We start from the raw sequence: 22,565 nt of genomic DNA on the forward strand, positions 1-22,565 counted from the left end.
CAGGCCTAGGTGACTTATGGAGAAAAAGTTAAGGAAAGCAATTTTACTGTGTCCAGACTGCTGTTTACTTGGTCTTTTCCTAATATATAGTTTTAATCTTGATAAACTATAACAACATGACCATAATGGAGGAATATCATTAGTTTTTAAAAACAAACTGAACTATAATAATTAATTCATTTCTGAATCAGTCCAGATAGAAGAATGAAAGTTAATCACAAGGAACATTATAATCATTTGTAGAAATTTTGTGAGAACTCTTTCGAAAGGACCATACTTTACCTACTGCAAAAAGTCAAATTTTTACCGAGTGAAAAACAAAAAAAAATTCAATTCAAACAATCGAACATCTACAACTACAATTGACTATACTTTACCCATATAGTTGCTGTTTTACTCACTGGCTGAAAGTTGTTTATTATGCCAGTGTGTGGTAAAAACAGTGCTTATTATTTATGGTGAGGCTAATACACTGAAATAGTGTCAAAATGAAAAGGAAGGTATTGTGCACGATGCAGCCCATGATTCACACATAATCCTGTGGCCACATTAATCATTTCGGACCACTGGTTCCAATTGTACTGCAGGCAAAGTCAACTCATGATGCACAATGGCCTATGTCTAAGCTTCAGATGACGGATTTCAAACATGATACCCAGACTGCCCTGGTAGCAGTCTCTCAGCTTATCCTGTCAAAGACCTTTTCACCTTTTCCTAAATGTTTCAGAGAATCAGATACTTTTAAAATTAGTTGAAATAGTAATTAAAAATATGTTAGTGAATAAAATGAAAAATAATAAAATTGAAAATGCATTTAACTGATATATCATTATTTAAAACATTATTATTAATAAAAATCAGTAAGAAACACAAACAATTTTTTCATTATTTTTCCCATCCAGTGCAACAATCAAATAATTGAGGTCATGTTAATAATGTACAGTGGACATGGCTGACATATAACATCAGATATGATATGTCCAGGCATTCTACTCAGCACAAACGAGCTCCAAGCCCAGACTCAGGTCAAGTCCAGATGAAGTCTGAGAGGTCAGATATCCCAGCATGTGACCTCCAGAGGTTTTGATTTTCCCACTTTGCAACACAGAGGTGCAGAAGTCGGGAATATGGTAACACACGCTGACCCTGGAATTAACATGTGCAAAAGAAGACAACCAATGTACAAAAGAAGAAAACTGTGTAAATAACAATGATGCTGAGAACGTGAATTGTAAAGAGTCCTTTAAAGTGAGCCTGAACGTCATTGAATCAGTTGCGAGTAGTGCCAAATGAAGTTGGCCACATTGGTTTAGAAGCCTGGTGGTTGTAGGATAACTGTTCCTGTACCTGATGGCATGAGACCTGAGGCTTCTGTACCTCCTACTGTATGGTAATAGTGAGAAGAGGACATGGACTGGATGGTAGTATTGCCAACGCTCATCTAAAGAATCCAGTCAGGATTTTGAAGTGTGACTTAGCATAAGAGTTTCATTAGAACTAAGTGTTCATTCAACTAATTTGAGTTTACAGGTTAAATGGTTCTTCAGGATCAACAAATGAATAAGGAAGGTTTCCTGGATTACAAGACTGATAGAACTGGAAATTACCTAAGAATTTCAGTCCATGCTGCCATCCATTGACTTGAATCTGCTACTACATCAATACTTTCGACAAAGGAAGTGACAAATGTTGAGACATCAGTGTGATTGAAATTTCTGCTCACACAAAATGTGTTTTGTGGACGGTACTGTGTGCCCGAGATAAAAATGTTAATATGTAGTTACTATTTTTAATAAGAAGAAATTGTGAAGTCTTTCACATTTCACCATTTTTGCCCATTTTCTCATCGATAGGCTCCTTTAAAATTTATTTCAGCATAACTCTTGCTCTTAGGAGATTAGTTTCTCAAGACAATCACCTACTGGTTTCCAAATACAAAGCTAACCCAGTCAAAAGCCAGGTGTTTTATCCACCCATTTATAGCACACCTCATGCTAATTTGGATCTTAACCTCCTGCTATGAGTAAATTGTATAGACGTCTAAACTATAGTCAGCAGGGTCCACCTTTACATATGTAGATTGAGACATGATGGTAATATGGAAACCCAAATGCGATTTTAACTGAGCCCTGAAGCCACTCAGTAAGAGGACTGGGATGTCAACTGAGACTAAGATGTAATTTTCCATCTGGGCTGTGATAGGCCAGGAGAAGCTCAAGTGCTCCTTTGAAAATATAAACCTCCCTTTCCCCACTTCACCCCACCTGTAACAGCCTGGACATCTTTCTAACTCTATGAATTCCATTTCTCCATGCCTGTGTGCTGCACTGGTGAGGGGTGTTACCCAAACTTTAATAAATTAGAGACGGAGGTGGTTATAAGGGAGGAAGTAGGTTGAAATGTTTTTCTATGATGACTATGATGACCAGACTTGCTCTTCCCAATCTCAAAGGCAAATCACAAACCTATTTTGTAGGTTTACCTGCTGGCTCTGTTCTGGATTTGCTCCTGCCTTCTGACATACTACAGTTAAACAGACAACCACTGCAATCTCAGCAGAGTGGACACAGCCTCGTTTTTAGTTCCCCACTTGGAACATTGTCATCAGGCAAAAGATGTTAAATTTGGCCCTTTCTGTACCCAAACTAGATTCTATGAAAATAAAATAAAAGAAAGGCACTGAAAGTTTAGATCTATGCCTAGATTAATCCACTGTTCAATCTAAGAGTTAAAACAAATATCTCTAATGGTTTCTTCTCATTAAATTTTTGAGCCTTTGTGAAAGTTATCCTTGTACTGGTCTGGCAAAACGGACAGAAATGAGGGTTCTGATTAACTTTAAACTTTAACTCTCACTCTCCACAGGTAAAGATTGATCTGTTGATTCCTTCCAATAGCTTTTGGCTTTCTTATGGTAACTGCAAGGGTTGCCTGGGATGTCTGTCTGTTACATACTTTTCCAGACTTCCCTTGCACTCCTACTCTAGAGCAATCAACTCCCCATGGTGTCAGCCTGTCTCTGACCCCCACTCAATGTGGGACAGGCGGATGCTTGGAGAAATAATACACTCTCTAACCACACACCTGCCTTCACTACCCTCCCCTTGACTCTCCACCTCCTACCCCACTCCCCTCCATTTCCTAAGTTAGTCTCCTCTCCGACATCATTCCCCCCAGAAATATATTCTCTAATCCTAACCCCTTTCCTTCTTTGATCCCCCACCTCCACAGATAATCTTTTCTCCAATACCTTCCCTAACCTCCAACACCTAACTCCAAGATGTCCTCCCATCTTTATTCCTGTATCTTCCTTCTGTTTTTCTCATTTTCACCTCTTTGTCTACATTTTAGGCCTTGTCTGTCTCCAACTATGCCCAAATCTGATTAAGAATCAACAGCTTGAAACATCGACGCCATCCAATCCTGCCCAAACTGCTGAATTCCTCAAGTACTTTCTACTCTTGTTTTGGATGTCTGGCATCCACAGTATTCTGTTTTTAACACTGGAAATGTTGACTTTTCTGCAGTTGTACAATCTAAGAAAAACATGTGCCAAACTAGAAGTTCCATAAAGATTATCATTATTGCCTGATAGTAAAATATTGGATCTATATCTTTATGCAAAATTTTAATTATGAAACAGAAATATTACTGCCAGTCAACATGTCATTTATTCACAGATAAAACTAATGTCACTACCATAATATACATTTATACAAAGATGCTGAAAAAAATGTACAAATAATATTGTCAGAAAATATCATCCGCAATGAACTGTGATCCGATATTTATTATTTCTTTATGTAAAATTGTTGTTGTTTGGCAATATTCATAACAATAACAGCTTTTGGCCAGTATTAAAATGAAAAAGAAACTGTACATAAACTTCTATGCAGTGTGTTCACATGTAAATACATCTTCTATCAAATTTGCTTTTTTGGGTAGTAATCCTGAGATGCAGTATCTTTCAATGACAGAGTCAATACTGTTATTATTTTGTATACCTGCTTTTGGTTTTAAAAAAGAGTATATAAATTTGATCATTAATAACTTACAATATTGTAATCATTGTGCAGTGTCACTTTGTATTTGCAGTGAATCATGGCTGTGAGGGTCACCTCAGATCAGTTGGCACAGTGAGCTCTTTGCTGATATATTTATTACTGGCTTAAAAAACTAGGAATTTCATTCTGCACTTCTGTTCCAGTAGCAATGTGTACAAAGAAATAACCCAAAAACAGACAAGATCCCATATAAAAACATCTTCAAAAATCAGTACATTTCATTACATGCTTAGATGAATGAAACTTTAAACACTATTAAAACAGAATAACATGAAATATTATTATACACACGAACATTGTAAAATTGAAAAGATAAAGATGGCTCTCCTTTCAATAAGAAGGCAAAGTCAAGGATGTGAACATAATTTACTTATTGCTTTGCTACAACGAAAGTTTTTACATTTATCGTATAAATACAATATACATTATAAAATAAGCAATTTGTTTCAGTGTTTATTTAGGTATGCTGGTTTCTTTACTAGCACCAATGCAAATAAGTCAAGTGAATCAAAAAGGCACTTTAAGGTTTTTCAGTTCTTTGTTCTTCTTGGTTTATGTTGCCTTCTTTCTTCCTTTGGGGAAAGGAAATTGTTCGCATGAACAGTTTAAGCTTTCATTCTCTTTCAGCTCGGAGGCACAGTATTGATTTACACAGCTCACCATCAAGATTCATTGCCACCATATCAGCTCACCCTCAACATTCTCTTGCACTTTCTTCTGTCTCAGCATCACCAACCCTCACTCAAACACAATTCCTTTAAGTACTTCTCCTTCACGTGCTGACTATTTTCACGGTAGAATAACCCTTCTCACGTTCTCCCATTAGCTGTCTTCTTTACACTTGCACTTCCCTTAGACCATCATTCACGTCAGTGATCACACCAATATCAAAACAAGTCACCATCATTATTCTTGCCTTGCACAGGTTGACTCGCTGCTCTAGCTCCTCAGTTATCTCTTCCAGAGCCTCTAGGTACTCCAGCGACTCTTCATCCAGATCCATATCAATTTCAACTGTTGGCAGAGAGAATACAAGTGAGTCAAGCAAACAGAAGAATAGTGCATATAAAAAGTCTTTAGCATTCTGATGAAGCATGTGAAACATTAATAGCTCCCCCATCTCAGTGTCACAAAATTGTACTCTGGACACTTGAGGCTAGAAGTCGATGCTAACACAATAGCTTAAGATTAGCAATTTATTCTTTGGAAACCCATGGGCCATCACTCTCACACTGTAATGTAGGAAGTGATGAAGCTTTTCCTTTGTCCAATACATAAAACAGCCAGGATACTGAACATTACAATTCTTGTGTTGATGTACAATTTTCTGATATTTATCATTTTAAGCAGTTTGAGAACACTGCTTAGCAGCCTCTGTAAATTTAGAGGAACAATGCTACAGCATGAATCAGATTAGCTGGGGAGATGTTCCAGAGGGGATGTATTGATTCACCTGTAACATTGGCAAGAGATCAGTATAAACCCAGACGCTGAGGCCTCAACCAGTATTTTAGTGTTTATGGTTGCCTCTTTGAGTCTTCTGGCATCCTTACAGCTACTCTCAAAAATCCCCACAGAAAATGCAGGCAATCATTACTTTGTCATAGGACTTGTATTTGAAACAACATATTGGACAAGTGAATCCATTGTGAAATTACTCACAGAAACAGCAGATATATCACTTCTATATTCTGCAAAAATGCTATTATTTTTCTGTTCATTTCTATCCTTTAGCCATGTGATATATCCATGACAAATAACCAGAAAATCCATGGCATTCTAGCCACAGCATAATAGAAAAAATATATGAATTTGTTGACCTTGATTTCTTTGATCTCTCAGCAAGGCAGACAACTCAGTAAGCCACATTTACCCAGAGAAGGTGTCTCTGACAACTAAATATGTAATGATGACTGAGGTGAGTGATCATGATTTCTACCACAAACTTATCAGTACAGTAGCAGCACAGCTTCCTCACTGGAAACCCAAATACTCCTCACAACCACTGTACTGGACCTCTGAAAGAACCTAGCCTCCAGGTCACATAAGGGACAGAAATTAATCCCATTGGCAAGGACATTAAGGTTACTGATCTTAATGATCTGAAGCTGCATGAACAACACTACCATGTTCACCTACACCTCTTCCCCACCAGGAACATATTGAATGAATTTGTACTCTATCAAGAACTCCTACCAGCATTGTGTAACAAGTTACTGCTGGGTACTCTGGCAGTGTCAGGGTCGGGGTCAGCAATATCATCTCCACTAGTCTTATTGCTACAGTTAGCTCAAGGGCAATTGTTGATGCTCTGAACAGTTGCCTACCTGTCACTCTTGAATCGGCCATTAGAATTTACATTTTGATCTTTTCTGTGAAATTAATTATTTGCTTCTTTGCAATCATTAAGGGTTACCAATGCCTTTCCATAGATGTAAGATTCTGCTGATAAATCAAAATTATCAATGAACTCGGAATAAGCATTGTGCACTGTCCACTAAGTGTGTAATATTAATGCTTAAATAATTCTTTTGCTGCTCAGCCTTGGTGTGCATCGGATCTCTTCCTTTGTGAAACAAACTACTGTTCAAGATTCCAAATAAATCACACCGATCACATCTACATATAGTCCACAGTTCCCTCCTGAAGCTCTGACAAGTGAATACTCACTTTATAGAGATTTGCACCTGGATTCTCTGATGGATGATACGTATTTTTTCCCAGAAACTGCTTGGGCATATCCTTTGCATCTTTTTAGTTTTACTCCTGGGCTTAGATACATGTGTGCATTTTCACACACTGTAACATCGCATTTTGCTGCTTGCTGTATTTGCATTTTGATTGGAACGTAAAATAAATCAAACTGGCATTTATACATTTATACATGCCTATCTTTGTCATCCTGATCCTGCTTTCTAATAGAACACTGGAAGCCATGTGGTGCACTTACACTCTGAATTCCATTTATTCGGATCCATCATCAGCCTGTCCTTGGCTTGCTCCAGCTCCTTTGTCAACAACTCATGCTTCGCCTTTAACTCCCGAATCCGTTGCTGTCGCTTCTCCAACACCTTCAGCTTCAAATTGAAGTATATCAGACCCTGAGAGGATATAAACAAATGCCTCGTGTCAAAGCCCAAGTGGAGCAAGTGCAAATCAGTTGAAATTTTCACTCTGTATTTTTGTGAACTCAGAAGTCAAATAAAAATGTATCAGGAAAAGGAAATCATCTGAGGATCTCACCTCATCGACATCTTGAAAAGATTCCTGTGGCGTTAAAGGCAAGAGAGAATAAAGTTAGCCTGACATATACTTCAGAAGGAATATGGCATTTGTGTACAATACAAAAATTTGGGAACAAATCTAATTATAGTACTGCTGCTGCATTTTAACTTCAAATAGCACACCTGTTCTCATCTGCAAAGGAGTTAATGATGCTGGGACTGAATGGCTATAAAGTGTGATAAACCAGGAAAGACTGCCAAGACTCATTGATAACATATTCATGGATTTCTTTCATTTATACAATCTTTCCTGACTAAGCATGATTAATAGAGAATAGTAATGATTTTTATCTCCTCTTGGTAAGGGCACTCCAACATATGTATAATAAAATTAATAATTATAGCAATTTAATTGCAGTCAAGCTCCTGTATGTAATTGTACTTCATCTCCATTTAAGCAGCCATTCTACACTGCTGTCGAAATTTAGATTGTCTCAACTCACAGTAAATGTACTGACCTCAGTCTCTTCTTGCCTACATCTCTGTAACAGCTCCACATCATCGATTTCATAAACCTTAATTTCAAATGATTCCTTCAGGGTGCCCGGCAGAGGTGGCAGGTCCACCCACTGCCCAGTGGTGCCCGTTGGCTTCCGTCCCAGAGAAGAGGTATCGGGCAGAGGGGCTGGAATCAGCCGACGCCGCTGGGTACCTAAGAGAGAAAGATTAGCCCTCTGTTTACTGAATCCACTGCTGCAAGATCAGCCCTCGACCTACTACACAGCGGGAACAATCTCCCAACAAAATTTGCAGGAAAGTTTGCTGCAATCCACACTACAGTATTAGAACAGTATCTTCACCTTGACCAGTGTTCACTCTGCGCCAAAGTCAAATTTTATGAGTCAGATTTAAATCTACCACTGTACAATTCATACAATATTGTCAATATCTGAATACAACTGAAAGTCCATCTTATGTACTGCATCAAGAATTCTGATACAAAAAGCACTTTATCACATAAAGAGTTAATTCTGCCCATTGTGACTGCAGCAGCTCTTTCAAAGGGTTTCACAAATAAATCCACTGTCTTGCTCTTCTCCCACAGGCTACAATATCTTGTTTTTAGAAACAATTTGAAACACATAGTTTTTCTAGAATTTGACACACAAAGTGACACTCTGTTTATGTGATACAACTAGTGGGTGACAGAGTATTCTGGAAAACAAAACTAATATTTTAACTTGACATAAAAAAAGGCTTGACACCAATTGCTTTTCTTATTATTGAGCCATAACCTACAATTTGAAATTTCTTCAACTCTATTGACATATTGGACAGGATTACTAGAAATCTAATCAAGTAGGATTCAGCCTGTTCTCAGGGACAGCATTCTCTCAGTTGTGTCTGGAGTTTAGTGGGTTTGCAGAAAGTACTACATAGTCAGAGTCCCTCTTTTTGAATGAGACATTAAACCAAGGATATGCCTGTCTGTGGGGGTGTACGCAAAAGACCCATACCACTATTTAAAGGAGAGATGGCTAGCATCTAGCTCTCAAGCAAGCACCAAAATGAGATTATAAGGTCACAAGGGCAGCTGAGGATGGGTAATAAATGCTGAATCAGCTGGTGATGCCCTCATCCCGTAAATGAATAAATAAACAAAAAATCACGCTACTCACCATGGGATCTTGCTGTTGAAATTGGCTACATTATAACACTGCCTACGCTTGAAAAGTATGTTCCTAGTTCTAGAGCAACTTGGGACAATGTGTCAGATGACATATCAAGGCAAGTCTTGAGGTAGAGTTACTGCCCATCGCTCCAGTTCACTTCTGATCTCCAGTGCTGCACAGAATTTGCACGAACAGGTGAATTTCCTGAATGCTCTGGTTTCCTTCCAAAATTTGTAGGCTAATAGCTACAGTAAATTTTGCCTGCTGTAGCCAAATGGCAGGAGAATAAGGGTGGAATTCGGAACATTTGGAGGAACTCAGTTGGTCGGGCAGCAACTGTGAAGGCAAATGGATGGTTGAAGGCTTGAGTCGAGATGCAACGTTAAAAATCTTCTGAGGGTTGGAATGGGTGATGGGAGTAGAGAACTCAACGTGGCTAATGTTGCATCAGTAATTGGAAATGAAAATATCAAGATGGGGTAGAAGGCCTGAAAGTAGTGGTGAAGAAGAAGAGTAGTTCAGAAGATGGAGAAAGGTTTCCGGTGACATCATCATCCAGAATGGCAGCTTAAATCAATAGCTCCTCCGGAAAAACGCATATTTTACCCCGTTAATCCATCAAAAATAAGATCTTTCGAAAGTGTCTGAATTGATAAGGGGGGCAAGAATGGGGAAAAAAGAAGCATCACTTTGGAGCCTATGAACGAGAGGGATGCAATGAGCTGCTCTCCTACCCGAATGCGTGGTAGTGAGGCTGACAATGGGCCTCATTCAGGGGAAGCGGCAAATATGATAAAAATTCTGGAAGAGATATGGGGATTCCAAAAAGATATATGTAACCGGGTAACCGTCGAATCTTATTCATTATCGTTAAAAGTGTACTTAGGCATCCATCCGAATAATGCTAGAATAGTTATCTGTGCCTTTAAGTGGAGATGGTGATGTCATTACTCACGTGCGGGATAGTGGAGAGACCATTTTTGTTTTTGGCAGAAGAAGCTGGTGGGGCTTTGGGATTAAGTTCCTCCCAGAGATACTGGGCATGGTGAAGAAAGGTGAGTATTAATTGACGATATCCATGTGAATTCGTTTATGCTTGTTGGCGAATCGAGAGTATCAGTAATTTGACATGTTTTACATGTGGATGCTTTAGATTTTAACGAGTGAAGGCATTAGCGCTGGACAGCGTGGCCTGTGCACAGTTCCTTACCAGTCAAGTAGGTAACTTCCTGTAACTTAACTACCAGGCAATAGCTTGTAAAAGTTGTGCCAAAGTGTACCTTTTGTCTAACTTTATTATATCATGACTGATTGTGAATGTAACAGCGTAACGTGAATGTTTAGTCTCTGGAAGTTTAGCACGTGTGTACTAAAAAGAGAGTAGACGTTTTAGATGAGATGTATTCGCTTACATTTTCGCTGCTATGTATAAGCTACAGGGTTGGTAGGATTCTAATGTTGTTTGTATGGTGTTCCTTCAGAATTGCCACTACCGTATTAGTTCTGTATTAGTTTTGTATTAGTTCTGTCTGGTTTGCTTTATGTATTTTTATACCGCATACGCAATTCGTCGATACACAAGGGTGTGGATCGGAAGTTAAACTGAGATTGTAACGGCGGGAACTAGTTGTAAATTCATTCATTTTGTTTTGAGACCCTCTTCCAGCACTAAAACATCTAAAACAGATAAAGGAATTAAAACCCGAAAAAGTATTTGTTGTCCTGCGTATGTACTTTTCCCCAGGCTACAAAATATAAAACAGCAACTAAATGATATAAAGTCAGAGCTCGCCAACGTCAATCAAAAAATAGCATTGGCAGAGACACGAATTGAGAAGGTGGAAGATCGCGTGCAAAATGTGGAACGGATACTAAGTAAGACGATAAAAATATTAAGTCAACAAGAAAGTAAACAGCTTGACCAGGAGGGAAGATCACGACAGAAAAATATCAGGATATACAATGTTCCCGAAGAAGCAGAGGGTTTGTCTATGATGGAGTTTGTAGGAAAGTTACTGCGGGATGCACTGGAGATTCCCTCGACTATGGAGCCTGAAGTTGAGGGAGTGCATCATGCGCTCGTCCCGAGGCCTACTGGAGACAGAGAAGATAAGCCACGCTCAATAGTAATTAGATTCCTTCGATACAATACCAAGGCGGAAACTCTACGAAGGGCCTGGGGTAAGAAGAGGGTGTTTTTGAACAGGAAATTAATATAGTTTGATCAAGATTACCCCCCGGCAGTCCTGCAGAAATGGAAGGAATACTCTGAAGTAAAGCGAATATTAAAGCAAGGAAAGATTAGATTCTAAACTCCGTACCCTGCTAAACTGCGAGTGTTTTATGAAGATGGGGCGCAACTGTATCAGATAGTGGAAGAGGCGACTACAGACATGAAGAACAGAGGGCTGCCCGTTAGCGTGGTCAAACCAAGGGAAAGCTTGGCTGAGCAGTTATCACAATCTGCTTGGGAAATGGTAAGAGAACCGACAAGGCAGAGGATGGGAAGAGGGCGACAGAAAAACATCAGGGAGAGACTGTGAGTTTTCTGAAGACAGCCCTCACCCCCTCCAGAAGAGCCATGAGGTTTGGCTAACTTTAAAAGTGTTGATAAGCTAAACAGAAGCAAAAATAGACGGTGTAAAACCTATCTCAAGAAATACTTATTATAATGTGGATTTTATATTACTCAATTTTTTTATTCATTCATTCACTCCTTTTTCCCCACCTAAATGAGAATATATATATGGGAGGAATACACAGGGGAATCTTTTCTGTGTAATGGACATAGATTTGTTCACTTACTTCTATGGGTACTGTAATGGGGGCCCTCAACTCACAGGGAGGAGGGGCTATCTCCCACAGCTAGATGTTTCCTCTAGCTCAAACCAGGGTCATCTACTAGAGACCTCAGCCTTGGAATCACACCTTTGTTGCCTTTTTTTTATTATTCGCATTTCTTGATTCTTATTTGTTCCGGGAGTAGATCGATTAAATTTTATTCGGCTAATTTCAATGATACATTGACGGATAAATACACATGGCTAAGGACAAAGAAAAATTCATTTCTTTTAATGTCAATAGGCTGTTAAATCCAATCAAATGCAGTAAAATTCTATCCAAAATGAAAAAAAAACAAGCCCGTGTAGTATATTTACAGGAAACTCACGAGGATAATGAGCATGGAAAACTAAGGAGAATGGGTTTCACCAATTTGTTTTTCTCCTCATATAAATCAGGACATAGGAGAGGAGTTGCTATTCTTATCTCAAGCAAGCTAAACTTTGAAAAAAGTATTCGAAATGGGAGATAAGGATGACAGACGTATTCTGGTAAGGGGGAATATAGACGGAAATTCAGTTATTCTACTGAATATATATGCACTCCCAGGAAGTGATAATAGTTTCTTTCAGAAAATTACTAATATTATGGTAACGGAAACAGAAGGTCTCCTGATATGTGGGGGAGACTTAAATTTACAATTACAACCAAAGTTAGACTCTTCCAATAGAAAAACCTATGAAGCAAAGTCCTTACATAAGAAAGTTAATACACTTTTTGAGGTTGTTGGTCAATTGATATATGGAGGGACCTTTCCCCCGATGGAAGGGATTACACTCATTATTCTGCGCCCTGTTCTGTATATACAAGAATAGACAATTTCATAACGTTTGGAAAAGACAAAGACAAAATAAGCACCTGTGGAATTGGGACAATAGATGTAAGTGACCATGCACCTATACATTTATCTGTTGATTTTGACCTACAACCAAAGAATACTACTTGGAAACTAAATTCAAGTCTACTCAATGATCCCTACTTTAAGGAGCAAATTAAAAAAGAAATTGGTCTTTACTTAGAATTCAATGATAATGGAGAGGTTTCACCTTCCGTTCTATGGGATACTCTGAAAGCTGTCTTAAGAGGGAAAATTATAGCAGTATCTTCATATCCTTCATATAAGAAAAAAATAAGGAATAAAACATTACAGGAATTACAAAATAGGCTGAAGGAACTAGAAAAACAGACAAACTGAATTTGGCACAGGATACATTAGAGGAAATTTTAAAAATTAGGAATGAAATTAATAGTTTGGCTACACAAGAAATCAGGAAAAAATTAATGTTTCTGAAACAGAGACATTATGAAAGTGGATCTAAATCTATGAAAATACTGGCGTGGAAACTGAAAAAAATGGTAGCAGAAAATACAATTCATAGAATTAGGGATCCAAGAACAAAAATGATAAAAAATAAGCTAACTGAAATTCAAGAAGCTTTTGAAGTATTTTACAAAACTCCACATTCCAAAGTTCTAGGGAGAAGCATAACCCAAATTGACACCTTCCTGAATTCTCTAGAGATACCCACTTTAAGCGAAAAACAAAATAGAACGATGACTGCTGACATAACTGAAGTTGAACTTAAAGCTGCAATTAGTAGGCTTAAATTAAGCAAGTCACCAGGATCAGATGGGTATATGGCAGAGTGGTACAAAGAATTTAAAAACGAGTTAATTCCTGTCTTGCTCCCCACACTGAACAGGGCTCCAAAAAAAGCACAAATGACTCCCAGCTGGAAGGAAGCGATAATCTCAGCTATACCAAAAGAAGGCAAGGATAAAATGGAATGTGTGTCATTTAGACCAATATCCATTCTTAATGTAGATTATAGATTATTTACCTCCATCACGGCCAAACGATTAGAAGAGTTTCTACCCACACTGATACATAGTGATCAGACAGGTTTTATAACACAACGTCAAACACAAGACAATATATGAAGGACACTTCACATAATGGATCATGTACAAAAAGATGAAATCGAAGCAACAGTGATAAGCGTGGATGCTGAAAAGACATTTGATTCGGTTAATTGGAATTTTCTTTACAGAGTTTTACATAGATTTGGTTTCCATGACACAATTATTAAAACTATACAGGCACTATGTGACAACCCTACTGCTAGGATTAAAATCAATGGATATTTATCAAATAGTTTTACACTAGAAAGGGGCAGGAGACAGGGTTGTGCATGGTCACCGCTACTCTTCGCATTATATCTGGAACCATTAGCTCAATACATCAAACAAAGTGAAGATATCAGGGGAATTACTATTAAAGGGACAGAGCATAACATAGAGCATAGAACATAGAACACAGAACATAGAATAGTACAGCACAGTACAGGCCCTTCAGCCCACAATGTTGTGCCGACCCTCAAACCCTGCCTCCCCTATAAGCCCCCACCTTAAATTCCTCCATATACCTGTCTAGTAGTCTTTTAAACTTCATTAGTGTATCTGCCTCCACCACTGACTCAGGCAGTGCATTCCATGCACCAACCACTCTCTGAGTAAAAAACCTTCCTCTAATATCCCCCTTGAACTTCCCACCCCTTACCTTAAAGCCATGTCCTCTTGTATTGAGCAGTGGTGCCCTGGGGAAGAGGCGCTGGCTATCCACTCTATCTATTCTTATTATCTTGTACACCTCTATCAAGTCTCCTCTCATCCTCCTCTCCAAAGAGTAAAGCCCTAGCTCCCTTAATCTCTGATCATAATGCATACTTTCTAAACCAGGCAGCATCCTGGTAAATCTCCTCTGTACCCTTTCCAATGCTTCCACATCCTTCCTATAGTGAGGTGACCAGAACTGGACACAGTACTCCAAGTGTGGCCTAACCAGAGTTTTCTAGAGCTGCATCATTACATCGCGACTCTTAAACTCTATCCCTCGACTTATGATAGCTAATACCCCGTAAGCTTTCTTAACTACCCTATCCACCTGTGAGGCAACTTTCAGGGATCTGTGGACATGTACCCCGAGATCCCTCTGCTCCTCCACACTACCAAGTATCCTGCCATTTACTCTGTACTCTGCCTTGGAGTTTGTCCTTCCAAAGTGTACCACCTCACACTTCTCCGTGTTGAGCTCCATCTGCCACTTCCCAGCCCACGCCTGCATCCTATCAATGTCTCTCTGATAAATTGGCCTGTTACACGGATGACATTTTGATCTATCTAGGGCAACTAACAGGATACAAGATCAACATAGATAAAACCCAATTACTTTCATATAACTATAGCCCACCAAGCGGAATTGAAAGTAGATATCCCTGGGCATGGCAAACAGAGTCTTTAAATATTTGGGCATCATTATGCCAAAAGATTTGGCAAGATTATCAGAATGCAATTATCAGCCTATATATAAAAAAATTAAGGAAGATATAACAAGATCCTGGAACTTAATTCCATTTTTTTAGTCTCAGTTCAAGGATTGAATCTAGTAAAATGAATATACTGCCCAGACTATTATATCTCTTTCAGACCCTACCAGTAGAGATAAATCAAAATCAATTCAATGAATGGAACAAAATGTTATCAAGATATATATGGCAAGGTAAAAGGCCTAGAGTTTGTCTCAAAACTTTGCAATTAGCCAAGGAAAAGGGGGGATGGGGCCCACCTTCTCTTAGAGATTATTATTTTGCAGCACAGTTGAGAGCCATGATATGCTGGTGCAACCCATCATATGATGCTCAATGGAAAAACATTGAGGAGGGGATACTTCCCATCCCCATACAGGCAATTTTGGCTGATAGCAACCTACAAAGGTACATAAATACTATTGATAACCCATGGATGAAATGGACTCTTAAAATTTGGAAAACTATTCTAAAAGAAGATAAACTAGAGATAGATATTGCAATTCTTAAATGGTGTGCATATGACTCAGATTTTACACCGAATAAACTGGATGCTAGATTTAAGGACTGGACAGCTAAAGGAATAACAGTTCTTTACAATATAATGAAAGAAGGAACACTATTCAGTTTTGAAATGCTTAAAGAGAAACACTTATTAGAAAAACAAGACTTTTATCAGTATTTACAGATGCGACAGTATGTTAATAGGACGGTTAAAAATGTAACCAAGGCAAGTACATGTTTGATAGAGCTATTTAGAAAAGCATATAATTCAGATAACGGTAGTAGAATCATTTCAAGCGTGTATAAGGGTTTGTCAAATCCTAAAAGACATTCGACTAAAACAAAATGGGAGAAGGAGGGAGGGATAATTATATCTGAGGAAGAATAGGCAATAATATGGAGGTATCAATTGAAGTGTACTAGTTCACAGAAATGGAGGGAGTTCGGGTGGAAAAATTTGATAAGATATTTTATTACACCCTCTCAGAAATCCCATTATGATAGTAACCCCCCTGTTTGCTGCAGAAATTGTGGAAATCAAAATGCAAACCATTATCATATTTTCTGGGAATGCCCCGTTATCAAAGACTATTGGAATGGGATACACAATGCCCTACAAGACATCTTTAAATGTGAAATACCCTTAGAAAGTAAGACCATATATTTTGGGTATATACCTCAAGAATGGTTGAAAAGAGATAAATATTTAATGAATATACTGCTGGTGGCTGGTAAAAAGACCCTTACCAGAAAATGGTTATCACAGGACAGCCCAACTTTAAATGCATGGATGGAAATTACAATGGATGTTCACAAAATGGAGAAGATAACAGCATCTGTTAATCATAAGTTGGAACAATTTGATTCATACTGGGAAAATGGTATAACTACATAACACCTCATAGGACTGATTTTATTCCCACAAATCAATGATTATGTTGTAAAAAAATCACTCCCTACTTGTACATAGTTTTCTCCTTTTGCTTGTTCTTTCTTTCTTCTCTTTTCTATAAGTGTATACCTCAGATAAATATATGTGGAGATTTGTGGCATATATGAATATATGATATATATGTACAATATCTGAAATATATCTTATGGAAATGACTGATGATGAACTTCAATAAAAAATATATTTAAAAAAAGACAGAGAAAAAGGGCGGAGTTGGTCAGCATATGAGAGAAACAGGGACACAAGTGGGTTTGATGTGATTGTTCTGAGAGCTGGTATAGGCTCTATACCATTGAAGATAGAATAAATATGAGAGATTTATCTCTACCACATAGGTAAGATTGATAACAAATTTTCTATGGGACAACAGAAAATATATGCTGTCAAGTGCAAATTTCTTCCAAGATGATGAATAGAATGGCATTTGATGCCAAAGTCTTGGTAAGGAGTGATGCAGGGTTACTATCTGGTGCATTAGTTTTCAGTCATTGCATGCCTGATTGAAACTGTTTCAAATACACTCAATCGATAAGGCACAGTTCATGTGATTTTCTGTACCAGTTAGGTTTGCCTGAGGGCTTGGAAGAGGAATTTTCTTGCTCCCTTCTTCTCTCTTGGATTTGGACACTTTTTTAGCCCCTTTCAGGAAATTAAGTCTGTGGGGGCACTCATAAATTCATAATTTACAGCAGGTACTTTGTCCATCATGCACATCGTAGTGACCTCCAGTCATCATGAAGGGTGTCTTATGGATGAACAGGTCTTTAACTGCCTGTCAGTTTCACTCACTCACAAGTAACACTGTGCAATGCAACAGGCTTTCCAAAAGCCTTATCCGGGGGCTAAAAACAGCTATTACTTCAAGCTACATAATTGTTGACAAAAATTAGCAGCAGACATAAGAGATAAATTCATTCGAGATGATGTGTGGACACTGTCATGTTTAGAAAGACTGGTAGCACATTTAGGAAATTACATGACAATAATGACATTTACCATTTCAGTGAACATTGGAAACATCAGGAAACATGCAAATACAGAAATCATTAAAATATTGAGGTATTTGACATGCAATTAGTTCATATGTACAAAAGCCCATAAATATATTCATTTTACGTACTAAAATTAGCCCATATACCAACATCATTTTGATCCTGCCTGCAACAATACATCAAACATCCATTCAGAACCTTTATTTCTTGCTTTGCTATTCTGATCATCCTCGAGTTCAGAAGAAAAGCATGCTGTGAGTTCTGTTGAATGATTTCTGTAGCTTTCTCCCTCAATATATTTCACTATATTTCAAATATTCATGAGAATTAATTTGAACATGCAAAATTGATTTAAAATAAATGTTTTCAGGGAGTGAACTGCAATTAAGGCTTTCTTCTCCTGCCCACCACAATTTCAGTGGAAGAGCCCCAAAATTCTGCTTCTCTGGGATACCTCATGATCTTTCACGAGAGTTTGAATGGAGAGTGGTGAATCCCCCTACAAATTCAATCCATTCATTGCAGCCCTTCTTTAATTACTTACATAGGTAATTTCTGTTAAATTGCTAAGGGGTTCATAACCCTCTGAGCAGTGTTTGGTGAAAACATCAGAAATATCAAGATAAAAGTTCACTTCAGAAATTGAAGGGCATTTGCAATTCAAGGGCCAAGAATTAGATGTGCAAAGCCAATCTACGCTTCAAACAAAGCATATGATTAAAGTTGGGAATTAAAGGACGGCTTTGCAAGCAATACCCATACCACTACTATAAATGAAAGAAGAAATTACAAGTCGGATATTAGGGGATATTCTTTGCATATTCATGATTCACCTGCCATGGTTATGCTGCATATTAATTATGATTATTGAATGATCAGTAAATAGAAGGATCCAAGTTTTGCCTAAAAGTATTCAGTCCTTATATGGAGCAGATTTTGAAATTAATCTTTATTTATAAAGATCATGAGAAGGACATGTAGTCTATCTTATAAGCTAATCAACTTCATTACCAAATATTGCATCAAAGTTTTGCTCTACCTCCCAGACTCCACCATTTGCCAGAAAATTTTGTCTGTCTTGTGATGACTGATAGACCTGAGTGGAGAGAGAGAACTGTCTAAGCTGGGTACTTCTGCTGATCAGTTATAATTGCCCTCCCACAAACTCTGCAAAATTCTTTTGAGCTAAGTGCTGGAGGTCAAATCCATTATAGTGAAATGAAAAAAAATTAGTTTCTAATTGCTTTGAGACACTGAGGTCAGAACCTCCAACAGATTTTTCTGTAGATTACTCTCTTTGATAATATCCCTTGGTCTATCTGGGCTTTCCATGGGCCTCAGTTATTGGAACAGCCTTTGTTGCTTCCATTCAAAAATTACCAATTGCTCTTGTAGCATTTACACCCTCACTCATATTGTTGTACATGACAGCAGCCGTCACATTTTCATATGGTCTTATAAATGGTGTATTTTGCAATATTTTCTGAGTAATGATAAGCTACAATAGATTAATTGAGCTCTCCAGCACAGAAAGTTATTTGGGCCATCGTACCAGTGTCTGCCTTAGGAAATGGATCTCCAATCAACCCACTCACATTACACTTTAAATAACCACACAAGACACAGGTATGTTCAGCCACTTCCACAACACAAGTATATTTCAAATTAAAATAAATGTCAGAGAGATGTGTGAGCAATTTTAGAATTATTGAACAATTCGAATATCAGTGTCAAGCATGAAGATAAAGGTTTAGGAGATTTACTTCCTCTTCCCTCCTCTTGCTGCTTTATAATTGCTTTTCATATCCATTATCAATCAATCAATTACAACTAATACAATTCAAATAATTGCATTCCATACAAATGTTAATAGAAAGAGGTGCAATGAATTGGTTGTACGATGTCATAAAGTACTGTAAACAGCAGCAAGGTTTGGCACTGTGAATATAATATATTCAGTTTTTCACCAAGGTTATTATCTGTGAGAAAAAGGTGACTGAACTAGGTTAACAATTCACATAATGCTGTCTTCAAGATGGTATTTAAAATTTCTACACTGTCGCACAAATTCTTTTATTATCCTAAACTGAGTCCTGCCAGCTAGCAATGTAAGAGGCCATGACACCTACATCTTAGATACTTCCTCAAATCCAACACAACTTGTGCACTTGGCTAAAGGGCAATAATTTCCCCATGGTATTTAGATCATGGTTCTACATTATTTTCCCAGAAAGTATGTTCCCATAGTTGTACAAAATACTTGCATGCATTTTGCCAACCTGTATGAGCTGCCTCTTCTCAAATACCGTATCCAACAACCATGCTGTGAAAAGAGAGGAGACTAATTCAAGGTGAGGGTAAAAACAGTTGTCTCTGGATCCCACAAGGTATAATGAAAGACAATGACTTGCTAAAGTACATCCCATTCAATCAAAAATGGATTCAGGCTCTCAGTTCTGTGTGCTATTACCTTACTTTTAATCATTTGTTCCAAAGGCCACAGCTACTCCAAGGCATAAGGTTGCCCACACATTTTCACTTCAAGACTAAATATTACATTTACAAACTATACATGAATTCAGACATAGCATAGAGCCAGCTTTGTCAGCCCTTCTCATCATATAAAACAACATAATCCTCCTGTGGTTTCACTGGTGACAAACATAAACAGCCCATACCAATGGTATTTACAATTTGTTCACTTCTGGATCTAGCCCAGGGCAGTGTTCTTTCAGTCTTCTTGTAGATAGCAGATTTACAGAATTTCTGCACCTCTCTGGCCAACATTATCCATCCCCTGACCTGAGAATAAGTTCACAGTCAGGAGCTTCGTCAACTGTGAGATGTTTTGCTTTGCTATGTTGATGTTGTACTCTCAACCTCAGAGCAGCCAAACACTGCAAACACAGCACGTTTAATTAAACAAAAATTGACAATCCGTCCTTCAGTATAAAATATTCAGGTACAGCTGGAGGAGTTCCAAACTACATCATGCAGCTGCTTTACAACTATGTGAGTGAGGTATTACCTAAAGTTTCTTCATGTCCTTTCAAGGAAATATTCCTCCTAGCAGACAAATGGCTCAAGTTGGCAGGTCATCTGCAGCTTCTCATCCCTGCTACCACCCCCAGAAATATCCTAATCTGCCTTTGCCTCAGTTTCACTTATACAGCATAGTGTGGAATGTTCTAGAGAGTTATGAATGAAATCCTCTCAGTCCCGAATTATGTAATATTTTGTATGAACACAACTGGATCTAGTATCAATATTCTAGTCACCTAAAATTCTTTAATCATAGAAATCTTAGAGCCACGGGAATTTTATAACACAGGGCACCATATTGCCTGTTCCGTTTATGGATGCAAACTGTCATTGGAAGAATATTTCACAAACTTGCATGTCCCCAAGTTCTTTTTCCTAAGGTAAAAAAAATATCAATATTACACTTCCTTCCTTTCATCCAGATAGGATATTTTTACTGTTTTACAAGTGTGACTCAAATTTGAATCTGCTTTGAAATCTGTTTTTTTTTGCTATTTTATTCTCCAAAATAGATGTTACTTGCAGTGTGCAGATCTTTAATGGCATCATATAGCATAGAAACAGGTCCTTCAGTCCATCACATCCATGCCGGCCTTCTTGCATGAATCCTATCTCGCTGCATTAAAACTGATCTCTCTACACCTGGCCTATTCAATTGCCCAGCTAAATGACTCACAAACCTAGTGATTGTATCTAACTCCACCTCTTCCTCTGTCAACGAATTCCAGATATCAATCACTCTCTGCATGAGAAACATACCCCTCAGATCCCCTTTAAAACTCTTCCCCTCACCTTCAGAGTCAGAATCGAATTTAATATCACTGGCATATATAATGAAATTCGTTGTTTTGTGGCAGCAGTACATTGCAATACATTGGAATAAAAAAACTAAATTACAGTGAGAAATAAATTAAAATAGGTGCAAAAAGAGCATTAAGAAGAAAAAAAATAGTGAGGTAGTGTACATGAGTTCATTATCCATTCAGAAATCAGATGGCAGAAGGGAAGAGGCTGTTCCTAAATGTATCGTCAGGCTCCTGTACTTCCTTCTTATTGTAGCAATGAGCAATGAGAAGAGGGCATGACCTAGGTGATGGGGGTCCTTAATGATTGACACAGTCTTTTAGAGGCATCGTCTTTTGAAGACATCCTCAGTGCTGGGAGGGCTAGTGAAACCATAAGACGACAACATAGGAGCAGAATTAGGTCATTCGGCCCATCGAATCTGCTCCACCATTTCATCATGACCGATCCATTTCCTTCTCAACCCTGTTCTACTGCCTTCTCCCCGTAACATTTCACGCCCTGCCTAATCAAGAACTCATCATCTTCTGCCTCAAATACACCCAATGACCTGGCCTCCACAGTCACCTGTGGCCACAAATTCCACAGATTCACCACCTTCTGGCTAACGAAATTCCTCTTCATCTCCGTTCTAAATGTGCATTCTTCTATTCTGAGGCTGCGCCCTTTGGTCCTAGACTCCCTCATCATAGGAAGCATCCTCTCCACATTCACTCCATCTAGGCCTTTCAATACTTGATGGGTGTCAATGAGTTCCCTCCTCATTCTTCTAAATTCTAGTGAGTAAAGGCCCAGAGGTTCTCATGAACCTCCTCTGAACTCTCCAATGTCAGCATGTTCTTTTTTAAATAAGGGGCCCAAAACTGCTCACAGTACTCTGTGAGACCCCACCAGTGCTTTGTGAATCCTCAGCATTATATCCTTGCTTTTATATTCTAGTCCTCTCAGAATGAATGCTAACATTGCATTTGCCTTCGTCTCCACCAACTCAAACTGCAAATTAACCTTCAAGGAATCCTGCACGCGTATCCTCAAGTCCCCTCGCACCTTGCATTTTTGAATTTTCTTCCCATTTAAAAAAGTCCACGCTTTTGCTCCTTCTTC

General features: G+C 38.3%; 1 protein-coding gene across 1 annotated transcript in view; it reads right to left on the bottom strand.

The window, feature by feature from the left end:
• Positions 1-3,701: 3,701 nt before the first annotated feature.
• The window catches only part of kif26ab (kinesin family member 26Ab), a 205,716-nt gene continuing 186,852 nt past the window's right edge, over positions 3,702-22,565 (bottom strand). The window contains exons 13-16 of the mRNA XM_072269687.1: positions 7,807-8,000; positions 7,308-7,331; positions 7,015-7,165; positions 3,702-5,078 (exon numbers count right to left, since the gene is read on the bottom strand). Of these exons, the coding sequence (XP_072125788.1) occupies positions 4,900-5,078; positions 7,015-7,165; positions 7,308-7,331; positions 7,807-8,000 (548 nt within the window). The 3' untranslated portion in view covers positions 3,702-4,899. The remainder of the gene's footprint in view (positions 5,079-7,014; positions 7,166-7,307; positions 7,332-7,806; positions 8,001-22,565) is intronic.

Source organism: Mobula birostris, chromosome 1 (genome assembly GCF_030028105.1).
Source record: "Mobula birostris isolate sMobBir1 chromosome 1, sMobBir1.hap1, whole genome shotgun sequence".
NCBI classification, from domain to species: domain Eukaryota; kingdom Metazoa; phylum Chordata; class Chondrichthyes; order Myliobatiformes; family Myliobatidae; genus Mobula; species Mobula birostris.